Source organism: Tachysurus fulvidraco, chromosome 8 (assembly GCF_022655615.1).
Source record: "Tachysurus fulvidraco isolate hzauxx_2018 chromosome 8, HZAU_PFXX_2.0, whole genome shotgun sequence".
In the NCBI taxonomy this organism is placed as follows: Eukaryota; Metazoa; Chordata; class Actinopteri; order Siluriformes; family Bagridae; genus Tachysurus; species Tachysurus fulvidraco.
The window spans coordinates 9,066,439-9,078,800 of record NC_062525.1 but is presented as its reverse complement, the minus strand read 5'-3'; the positions used below and the strand labels follow the sequence as shown (position 1 = coordinate 9,078,800).

The window sequence follows — 12,362 nt, the reverse complement described above, 5'->3', positions numbered from 1 at the left end:
TCAAAATGAGATTCATTTAGTGTACCTCAAATACAAAATTATTGATGAGTGATTTTTTTTTTTTTTTTTTGTAATTTAAGACTTACTTTTGTCTAATACAGCTTTTAGACAAACTTTGTTTTCCTGAGTGTCAGTTTTTGTGTAATTTTATAAACTTAAAGATTACAACACGCTAAAAATTTTTAGGGTGCTAGTAATTTTGAAATGATTTAACAAATATTACATTCTTATCAAATTGAGTTTCATTTAACATGAGCCTGTAGTTATGTTAATTTTTGCCCATGCAACAGTGAGTACCAATAATTTTGGTGTGTAAGTGAGAGTGTGTGTGTGTGTGTGTGTGTGTGTGTGAGAGAGCTCGAGGAGAGAGAGAAAGAGAGAGAGAGAGAGAGAGAGCGAGAGAGAGAGCGAGCGAGAGAGAGAGTGAGCGAGAGAGAGAGAGAGCGAGCGAGAGAGAGAGCGAGCTAGAGAGAGAGAGAGCGAGCGAGAGAGAGAGCGAGAGAGAGAGCGAGCGAGAGAGAGCGAGAGAGAGAGAGAGAGAGAGAGATCTGAGCCTGCTGTGTGATAAGCACAGGCAGAATGACTAGGAATGTGCATCCAGCATACAGGAACACTCTGTACTTTTTCTGCTACACTGTGATGCAGGCAGTCACACACTCTGCATTGTGTGTGTGTGTGTGTGTGTGTGACAGAGACAGGAAGCGTATGTAGTTAGAGACAGGTAAGGGTACGTATGAGCGTGAACTGGGATGTTTATGAGTGTGCAGCAAGTCATACTAAAGGCTCAGCAGACATCTGCTATCTCTCGTGCCCACCAAGCTCAGTGGACTAAATTAAATCGATTTCGCTACTGCCCTCATGTCCACTATGGAGGTCAACGCGTGCCGCCTCTAAAACAAAAAGACTTTCATAGCCTCGCTCATAGACCATTTACTGCTTTTCATTTGATTGAAATGTTTGACCTTCTGTCACACGACACAGCAGTCCACCTGGACAGATGTAGAGAGTGATTTCAGTGCTCATCTGCATTCCAACTGCACCCTGTCGTTTTTAACGCACGCCACCGAGGGGTTACACGCTAGGAGGAGAGAGAGGACACAGCTTGAATACAGAAGGGACAACCCTCAGTCACGACTACATTTATAATGACAAAAAGATGGAGGCCTTTCGTGATATGATATAAGATTGGATAAAGGCAGTCAGGCAAATCCGGAGTATTAGTGTCCGTGTTTAATATACACGCTCTCTCAGCACTCAAGAAGAAATTGTCATCTTCAGCCTCAGATCCTCTTTGAGCAAGAATAAACCAAAAGTAATAGCACTTTAAATTCTGGTTACTCATAAAAATATAAGGTGTTAAGTCTCTGACTGACATCAAAGTGTTTTTTTTTTTTACATATTTTCTTTCAACGGTTGGATGTTTTCCAGAATTTAGTTCCCAGACATCGCAACAACATCCAATGGGTTTTCCCAGAAGAATGCTTAACATATAATAATCTGTTCAAAACCTCAGCAGATATACAGTAACTGGCAAAATCTTCTCACATCTTCTCGATTCTGTCAAACTCTGGGGTTCAATTTCACTCCCCAAAACACCAGGACCTGCGACAATCACCTGAACACCTTACAGTACATGTGTGCGAATGCATTCCAAGACACTGCAGTTTTTGCAATAAACACCACTCTCATGCAGCCATCCTTCTTATCTTCTATTCACACGGAACGATCTGAAACTTGATGCCAGAAACCCACAGTGCTAAAGGGAAGTACTGCATATCGAAGAAAGTCGACAGTTTATATTGGGATTAATGATCATATCTATAAACTTCCATATGGAAAATGTCAGCTAATTGCAAAAAAATAAAAATAAAAAAATTAACGGTGATTAATGGCAGCATCACAGCAAAGAAGACTGCAAACTGTGCTCTGAGACAATATCAAGAAGAGGAACTACAGCATCTTCCTGTAATATAAGTATGCTGATAAAGCCTTATAAACTTACAACTCAGCACGAGGACATCATCGTTAGCGACACGCTAATTAACCTGATGATGCAGGCTAGGAGAAAGAACACGATACAAAAGCTACATACAGAGTTTTATCAAGAAGAAAACACCACAAAGAGAAATCTATTTAATGGTGAGTGTGCTGTGATATACTGTAGGGTGTTTATGTCAAAGACAATAGGAAAGGTCCGCTACACTTTTCCATGCCGGTGTCCAGGTATACCAAGTACAGACTGCTGCATTACAGAAGTGTTTTTCCAAAGTGACACAAAAGCAGCAGTTCTCCATTGCACTTCACCTTAATCCCAGCTATATAATGTAGCTTGTTAAAGCGTGCCATTTAAAATCCATTCAAACTGACATTAAAGAATAATCCAATAGCCTTAGCATGTGAACATGTACAAAGTAAGGAAAACAAACAAACAAACAAAAAAAATCCATTGTGTTCCTAATAGCTTAATAATACTCACTTAAGTATCAGCAAGACAAATGTTTGTGTCTGGGGGAAAAAAAAATGGAAGACAAGACAAACGAAGAGCAGCAGAGTAATTTTACTGAGTAGACAGTTAAAGCAGTGTGATTGAATGAATGAGTGTGTGTGTGTGTGTGTGTGTACGAGTGAGCGATTATGTAGGTAAGTGCGCAGGATTGAGAAGGAATCCTTTCTCGCCAAGACTTCCTTTACATCGCTCTACGGAATGGCTCTCACGGGTCTGATATGTGCAATGACAGCTAATAAGCTGTGATTTAGAGCCCCATTTCAGCTTTGCAGGCATGCTGGGAGTGGAGCTGGGGTTCAGGCGTCACTCCCTCAGTCGTCCCTCTCTCCCTCAATTCTACAGCACACCCGTCAATCGCAGTCAGCTGGATTGAAGCAGTAACAGTAACGGTGTGTGGCTCACTCCGAAATAACCGGTGTGTATGTGTGTGTGTGTGTGTGTGTGTGTGAGAGAGAGAGAGAGAGAGAGAGAGAGAGAGAGAGAGAGAGAGTGTGTGGCACAGTCCTCCACTTACCAGAGAGATGTGGTGGAGATGTAGTGCACCATCTGAATGAAGGGGAGAGGGTCTGAAGTGGCTCCACAACTGTTACACACACACTGATGGATGGAAAAAAATCATAAAAAACATAACAAACGCTGATTTAGAGCAGAGAAATGACCACTTTTACGATTCTATTAGGAGAAAATACAAGATCTATCCCAGCCGTCTGCAGAGTTATTGGCACTCTTTTAGAGAACGGGCAAAATTTATTTTATACATTTATATATAAAAAAACAAAAACAACGAAAGAACAACATGGTGAAATTGTTACAAGGGCTTTACAAAGGACCCAGACCACAGGATACAGGATGATGATAGTAAACTAGGAGGATAAGTGTTGGTTGTATACGGATCGTTAAACAACAGCATTGAACCAAATCATAGTATCCTTTTATAACTTTAATAAACTTTTATTATAAATTTGCTGTGTGTTGAATTTTGCCTCCGACTCTTTGACTTTGCTTTGTTTTCTGGTTTCTGATTTTGTGTTGTTGTTTTTGTTTTTTGACTGTGTTCTCTGGTTTCTTTCTTATCGCTGCCTGTTTTTCGACCCTGTTTTCATCTAATGTTCTGGATTTGTCTGCTTCAGCTATCCCTGATGCTTCACTGCATATATGTTTATGGACTTTTAGTAGACTTAAGATTTTAGTACTCTCTGTTGATTCATTTGCACCAATGTTCATATTCATTTTCTGTTTCTCTGCATGTACTGAAAGATGAATTTAATTCTTTTCAAAACGTTTTTTTTTTTTTAAACAGGGCAGTGATTCCTTTTTTGTTTCTACTTGTTTCTCCACCAGAAATCAAATATTCATGAAAACAAATATGGAAATAAATCCCACCTGGAAATACAAGTGGGCTTAACTACAAGCTGTTCTCTGTATAAAATGTCTGCTCTGGAACTATATTTATAAACAATATGATAAAAATGGGATCAGAATATGCAGAGATAAAATCTGGGGAATAAATTCTGATTAGCAAACAATCTTGAGTCACTGAATGTTTTATAATATTTATTGTTTTAAAGCCAAAGAAAAACCTAATTTGTACATTTTTAATGATAAACGAATGAATGCAACATCCACCACCCCGTGTTTGAATGTTTTGCTGTCAAAATGATGAAATATGTTTTTAATTCAATTTTTAATTTCAATTTTTTTTATCTTTGGGTCAAAAGTATATTCATTATTCCTCCCAGCTCATAATATGTTTACCCTGTTTTTTATGAAGGGTGCCAATAGTTCTGGAGTTAATAGAAAATAAATATCCTTGTGGATTGAACGTGAAAGACACCGCATGTTAATATACTGTAACTGACCTGTTCGAATAGTGTCATGGCAAACTTCTGGTGTGGGATGCAGTGTTTGGCTGTGCAGATGTCCTCTTTAGTCTCGTCGGAAATGTGGAAATGGATACGCATGAGCAGGTTCTCCTATCCCGAGAAAAAAAAAAAAGGAAATACATTTTTCACCTCACTCGGTGTGAAGCTGTGCGTGTGCGCTTTCTGTTCGCCTGAGCTGTCTAGGATGTCTAGGATATTTTGCACTAGGGCTTTGCTGCTCCGTGCTGTTCCAAAGCGAGTTGTGTTTCTGTGTGTGTCAAGAAAGCCGGGCCGCTCTGTTTCGTTTATTCATTTTTCACTGTCAGCACTCACTTCACGTTAATCTGATCAAGAGAAAAGAACACATCTATATTTCATAAGAGGCATTTTTGATTCCCCAGCTGAAGAAATTTAAAATCAATCGATCACGCTGCTAGTTCCTGACGCAGGGATACACAACAGGGAAGACAGAGATAAAGTGCGAGTGAAGGAAATGAAAAAAAAAAAGAAAGAAAGAAGTAAGAGACAGAAAAAGAAACCTTTAGTAAGAGATGTAGAAGACTATACGTCACCATATTCTCCTGTTCTTCAATGAGCTTAGAACACAAACTTGTAGAAGTGGGTGAACAATAACACTGTCTGTATGTAGTTTTTGCTCAGATAATAACGGAGTTCACTTATTTGTAGTGGTGCAGATGTGTGGAGCACGTAACCCGATGAGAGGAAACGAAGAGTGCAGCAGAAGTGTCAGTCTCTTTTTCACAGCAGGGGGCAGTGCCAAAGGAGCATTGTATAGGGCAGGATGAGTACACCTGGCCCAGTGCCTGAGCTAAATGAGCTACTTCAATAAATTCAGTCCAAATTCAGTAGCAACCAGATTTAACAGCTAAAACAGCTTTGGTTAAAAATACTGAGCCGAAGCCTAAAACAGCACCACGCTGCAGAACTCCCAGAGAGCTGCTAATTGAACAAAATAACACTCTGATGACGTTGTCGTTTGTGACCCAGGGAACAAAAAATGTTCTCAAATGTGGAAAATCCTGACACGTAAAGAATCAGCTGCATATAAATGGCTATTTAAGATTGAGCTGATCAGAGGCTCCTTCAGCAAGTGAGCATCAACTGCTAAGGCAGGGAATGATCTCAGCCATGCTCTTCAATCGCTTATTCGCTTAAAAGCAATTATCAGTATTGATGTTTTGTGTCCTTTTAAGCCATAATTGTTAGATAAACAGAACCCTCATGCCTTAATCAGGTACAGGCAGAATAATCAATATACGATTAGTGACGTGGCCAAGGGTGTGAAGACTAGACTGAAACAGCTTGTTATAAGACTCCTCGCATACTGTGTAATAAAGCTGTGTAATTATGGACTAACAGAAGAAAAATTAATGCATGAATAAAAAAATAAATGCAGCTCTAAAAGAAAAGGACATTGTTATTGTCACTGGCATTGTATCTTCCAAGGGCAACCTAACTACTCGGATGTGGTACCCATTATTAACTAGCTCTGATTCCCTACACTGTCAACCCGCCTATTTTCTTTGGCCACGCGTCCATCCAATGTGTGTGTACACAAATATCCACACAAGAAAATCGATATCAGATCAATGTCAATGAGGTCAAACAGAGAAACAGGAAATTTGAGAGAGGAGGGCATGGGAAGGGTGAAAACATAATGAAAGGAGAATCAGAAAACAGTAGTTGAGGGTGAAAGAGAGACAGCGACATGCAGGTCTTACAAAGCACTCTGCAGCGTCGTCCATGATGCCCAGCTGGAAGCGCTGCTCATCCTGGAAGGTCTTAGCCAGAGCACTGCGCAGGGCATCTGACGGCAGCACCTTCTCATTGCTGTACTGGAACTGGGCAAAGATGCTCTGAAAGAAAAAAAAGAAAGAAACAAACATGAGTATCATCGTATCAGCACATCCACAGTCTGTGTGACAGTTGATGAGGGAAAGTGGTAGCTTAATAGCTGAGAGACAGTGGTAGCTCAATGGTAAGGCAGTGTTTTATCAGTGGTAGATCAGTGGTAGGGCAGTGGTTGCTCGGTGGTAGGGCAGTGGTTGCTCGGTGGTAGGGCAGTGGTAGATCAGTGGTAGGGCAGTGATTGCTCGGTGGTAGGGCAGTGGTAGATCAGTGGTAGGGCAGTGGTTGCTCGGTGGTAGGGCAGTGGTTGCTCGGTGGTAGGGCAGTGGTTGCTCAGTGGTAGGGCAGTGGTAGATCAGTGGTAGGGCAGTGGTTGCTCGGTGGTAGAGCAGTGGTAGAGCAATGGTTGAGAATTGGTAAAGCAGTTAACGGCAGTGGTAGCTCAGAGGTAGGGCAGTTGTGGAGCAGTGGTAGCTCAGTAGTAGGGCAGTGGTAGAACAGTGGCAGAGCAGTGGTAGAGCATTGGTAGGACAGTTGAAGGGCGGTTTTATCAATATGGTAAGGTAGTGGTTTCTCAGTGGTATGGAAGTGCTAGAGCATTGGTAGGGCAGTTGAAGAGCTGCGGTAGCTTAGTGGCAGGGCAGTGATAGAGCAAGGGTAAAGCAGTTAAAGGACAGTGGCGACTCAGTGGTAGGGTGGTTGTAGAGCAGTGATAAAGATCAGGGGTAAAGAAAAGGGCAACTATTTTTTTATTTATATATAACACACTCTTCCGTTTAAGCCACACCCACACTGGGCTTCAGAGATTTGAAGTGTTAAACAAATACAGATACCATAATTATTTACATCCCTAAAGCATATACCTCTTTTGTTCTGGAGTTGTACAAAAGGGAGAAGCTTGTAGTTTAAAGTTACTGTATCCCATTATTTGAGCTTTTTCAAACAATGCCATTGTTTAAAACTGTCGATAGATAATCCATCACACTGTCCATCAGCACTGGGGCTGCTATTGAACCCTCTAACCAAGTGCTGTAAGAGAATAGCCTCTCATCTCAGCACAGCACATAAGCAGCGCTAACGGATTAAAATCACTGACATTAGCAACTATTGTGACGGCTATAGTGACATAACGTCTTTAGCACTAGACGTTACCTCTGATTTGCTTTACACACTAATAAATGTGAAAAGGATAACAGGAGCATCAAGCAACAGACACAAGTTGAGCCCACCACAACAAACACACCCCACAAAGTGCGTAGTATGTGTTGAATATGTTACACACCCATACACTGGGTTCTACAGTATGTGTTGGGTATGTCAATAAGTGTATAAATAAAGTTGAAAGTCAGAAGGATATGCCGATGACACTGGAACAAGTAATGCAAAGAGACGACTGCAGTACTGCACCAACATGAGCCAGAATGTACTGTATAGAGAGGCACAGTGGTACTGTAGCTATCTCACTAAGCGAGAGCTAGATGATGGGACGGCAATTTTCCTCTACTCCATCACTCCCATCCTCTAATCATGCGGGTGAGCTTCAGCACAGAAGAAGGTATAATTTATACCAGCCGACATTTTTAATGTCCTCTTCTCTCTCTCTCTCTCTCTCTCTCTTTCTTTCTCTCTCACACACTCTCTCATACACACACACAATCTTACTCTGTCCTCCTTCACACATACACAGACACTCATTTCCACATCCCCCTTGCTGCCTCATTCTGTGCTCTATTAAGTGCAGATATATGTCTTGTGAGGTTCAGTGAGTAGATCAGCACTTAGAAGGATACCAATACAGCATTAACCTCTGTGTGTGTGTGTGTGTGTATGTGTGTGTGTGTGTGTGTGTGTGTGTGTGTGTGTGTGTGTGTGTGTGTGTGTGTGTGTGTGTGTGTGTGTGTGTGTGTGTGTGTGTGTAAAGGTTTTATTGGAGACATCATATATGTATTGTACTCAGGTTTACTTAAGGCACATCCTAGACCAGTGTTTGGAGAAGTCCCAGGACACACTGACAAGAAAACAGCTTTCGCACTTGAACAAACTCTTTGGTTCAAAGTGCTAAGGTTTAGAGAAAAAAAAAGCAGGGTGAAAATGCTCTGAGACTCCCCTTTCTGTGAGACAGCGCTACAAAATAAGCTGACGGAGCTGTGAAGTGTGGAAAGAATGAGATTGTTATTCACACAAGATCAAAGTCAGTCCACCCATCCCAGAGCTGTAACAAACTCACCCATCTGCACCGGAACCATGCAATAATACTCACATGCAGAGAGAAAACAAACCATACACACAAGCACATGAGTACACACACTGTGTGCTTCATTGTTAGCTGCAGGCCCTGAGGTGTCTGCCTGCAAGATGTTAACCTCCATTCAAAGACACAAGAAACCAACATATTCTCTTAACTGCTCCAAATCACAAGGACACAAAGAACACGCACACGCACACACACATGCACACACACATGCACACACAATAATTAACTACATATTCTAATTTATTGCACTAATTAACAAAATGTTCCAATGCAAATCCACAAAAAGATAGCAGTAATGTGTATTCTTACGATGAAAGCAATTAGCAAGATCAACCTTAGCTGCCCTACAGTTATATGCTCCTCTGCTATTAACCGGATACTTTGTTGAAGGAGTAAAGGTGTGGTAATAAGCATTATTTTACTGCTAAAATTCCACAGAATTCATTGCAATCTGCATCAATATCTCTTCAACTTCTCATACCAATTTCTTTTCTCACATTCACATAATTTACACATTGCAACTCACATTAATTCAAGTTGGTCTTACACAAATTTTCCCTCTCTCGTCTATAGTTACTGTATATGTTGGCCTACTAGTCAAATAGCTAATGTTTAGACTGGCTAGCATTGCCCTTTGTCATGTGACACTCCACAGTGGTGGTTAAAGGCTCCTATGAAAGTTAACACACAGTGCTTTAAGAATTTGTAGTGTGTCAGCTATATACGGTTGAAGCTTCTTGACTCGACTTTTGACTTGACTTGACTACTAGGAGCAATAAATTTATACAAATGTTTTAAACAAACACAGATCAAAATGTTATATCTTTAACCACTATAATCCAGGGTAATAAAGTAATCCATTTGTTTATACTTTTTAAAAAATTTCTCAAAGGTCCATTTCCATTCTGCTGGTGAAATGGAACACCAGTGTACTGGAAAAACGGTTAACAAATAAAACACCTGAAAAATCCTAATAATAACAAACGATCAGTCATCTCAGTTTTACAATTTTAAAAGAAAACCCTAGAATATTCAGGTTTTCAGTGTGCACTTGGTTATATGTGTATAGTTCATGTACCATAAATGATGAGCACTGACTTCTGCCATGCGCTGATCCGCAATTAACTTGTTTTCTTCTCCCCAGTAAAACAGACTATGGACCAACTGAGTCTGGAATGATTAGTGCAGGTGTTTTCAACTCATCACTTACCATTCTTCCTTAATATGAAATAAAATCTAGCAGTGTATGATGTATAATGCAACTAAAAACAGACAAGTCTATAGTTAATATGTAAGTTTACTACATCTGTTTTTAGGAATATGACCACAAGTTCTTTAAAAGGGAATAACGGATTAATTAAAAGATTTAAATTGGTCTGCAATGATTTGTGCTCATATGCAACAGATCAACAAAGAAAATTTCATTCATTCATTCATTCATTTTCTACCGCTTATCCGAACTTCTCGGGTCACGGGGAGCCTGTGCGTCATCTCAGGCGTCATTGGGCATCAAGGCAGGATACACCCTGGACGTTGTGCCAACCCATTGCAGGGCACACACACACTCTCATTCACTCACACACTACGAACAATTTTTCCAGAGATGCCAATCAACCTACCATGCATGTCTTTGGACTGGGGGAGGAAACCAGAGTACCCGGAGGAAACCCCGAGGCACGGGGAGAACATGCAAACTCCACACACACAAGGCGGAGGCGAGAATCGAACCCCCAACCCTGGAGGTGTGAGACGAACGTGCTAACCACTAAGCCACCGTGCCCCCAGGAAATGTTATGTTTGTGGAAATTAGATAAAGTAAAGTCTTTAACCATTGAACTTTTTTAGTTAGTTTTTTTGTTGTTTGTTTATTTATTTAATGTGAATTACTGCCGAATAACCTAAATGTCCAGCATCCAGCTGGAATAATTTTTGCAGTTGCTACTGCCAGCCGGCAGGTCCCGACTACACAGCTTAATGATATAAGACCTTATACTAACCGTAAACCTGGAATGGTGAAAGTGCTCAATTTCTTGTTAGACAGCTGATTTATGACAATTAAACTGTCATTCACAATTTTTGAAATGAAACTCACATTGGCCTGAGCGAACAGTATTGTTCCACACCTCACTTTTTTCATTCACATCACATCAGTGATTATTAAATGTGGGTCATTTCAGGCATGAGGTTTGTTTACATTGCAAACACATGAATTCCAATCCAATCTGAGTCATCAAGGCTGTAAGATCAGATAAAAGTAAAGAAGTGAATGCAGCGCATGTTGTATTTTATTTCTACCACTGAATCTTGTTCTGTTGCTATTTATGTACTTTACGTTCCATGTCTTGTGTATTCTACAATATCTGCCTGATGAAATCCTTCAATAAAGTGCTATCTATCTATCATTCCATCCATCTGCTTGTCTATCTGTCTACTTTTCTTTTCATTGTCTCACTGAGATCTCCTTTCACTTCTATTTTAGTTCATGGCAGTTTGACAACCTTTGCATAATAAAAAGGTGAGAAAAATGTTTACAGTGATGTTGGTGGGATGTAACAGCTGTCATCTTGCAGATGTTTGACTTGCTTGTGCTTCTGAGTGTACACAGATGACTGATGTGCCTCTTTTGTTCTGTCAGTTATTGCTGCCATGTTGTTGCTCACCTGTACCAATTTTGTAGCATATTTTTGTATAGTAATATTTAGATCAAATACCGTTCGATTTAGATTTTGTTGTTTATTGTAGATATTGTTGTAAATGGCAGCAAACTTTTGTGTAGTGTGAATGTGTGTACCTACAGGACCATGGACTAGTGTCTCATTCAGGGTGTATTTGTGCCCCAGCGTGACCTTGATCAGGATAAAGAGGTTACTGAAGATGAATGGATGGCTCTTTGGGCTTACGGAACAAAGCCACACTGGTGACTCATGGCTGGCTTTCAGATTCTGTAGCAAGCAAACAAACTAAAAACAGGATTAATTCTTACCCAAGCGCACAGATCGATAAAGAGTTCTCTTTCACTCAAGACATGCCCATACATCACTGTTACTGAAATCAGACTCTATGAAATGATATGGGACTCTGTTATGGTTCAGTATAAGCACGTAGGACATTTTTGCGTAATTATTTTCACTTCTATAAAATTCCATCACGGAGACATATTGCGTTTAATCAGGAAGCTGCATCAGATTAAATGACACAGCAAAAACATGTATTTTGAGCTTGTTATCTTACAACAGGAGTGCTGACAATGGACAATATGTACTAGCCACTTAGCTTCACTACTTATGTGAACACTGAGTAAAATTGAAGTTCGTAAGAATGAGATACTGTATGCAGGTTCTAAGAACACTAAAATCAGCAAGATATCATCAAGACACCATAAGTCCCAATGACACAACTGTTATCCCTGCCCTGGGTGGGAGGGGCAATCATTGTGACACTAGCTAATTGTAAACAACCGTGAGCTTGTGTGTTACGCTGCAACAAAAGCAGCCAATCATGAGGAAGCATGTGTTAGCCTTCACCCTTGCAGTCTGTCGTGTGATGTCATTTGAGAGCTGGCTAATGGGTGGGAACATGTCCGTGACTATATTAGGGAGAACGGAAAATAGAATAATAGGATCATACAATGTAGAGACTCTTAAATTTAACTGAGATTGTGTTATTGTACACAAAGTATAAATAAGTTAAAATGATTTTTAATAAGGATTAAGCTTTGAGGGGATGTATGCTTATTTAAGATGAAGCCCGTTCAGCATTGATCTGCTTTTTTGCAAAAAAAAAAAAAGGTGCTGCATACATACAAATTATCATTATTGTTGTTGTTGTGCTTTTAACAATGGATATTGTAACAAAGATGCTTATCTCTTTA

The 12,362-nt window shown here is 40.2% G+C and overlaps 1 protein-coding gene across 4 annotated transcripts in view; it reads right to left on the bottom strand.

Moving 5' to 3' along the window:
• Positions 1–12,362, bottom strand: part of usp54b (ubiquitin specific peptidase 54b) — a 104,737-nt gene that overhangs the window by 25,385 nt on the left and 66,990 nt on the right. For all 4 annotated transcript variants that reach the window (XM_047817513.1, XM_047817514.1, XM_047817515.1 and 1 more), the window contains 3 exons: positions 6,111–6,245; positions 4,366–4,479; positions 3,021–3,103 (listed from right to left, as the gene is read on the bottom strand). In XM_047817513.1, the coding sequence (XP_047673469.1) occupies positions 3,021–3,103; positions 4,366–4,479; positions 6,111–6,245 (332 nt within the window). The remainder of the gene's footprint in view (positions 1–3,020; positions 3,104–4,365; positions 4,480–6,110; positions 6,246–12,362) is intronic.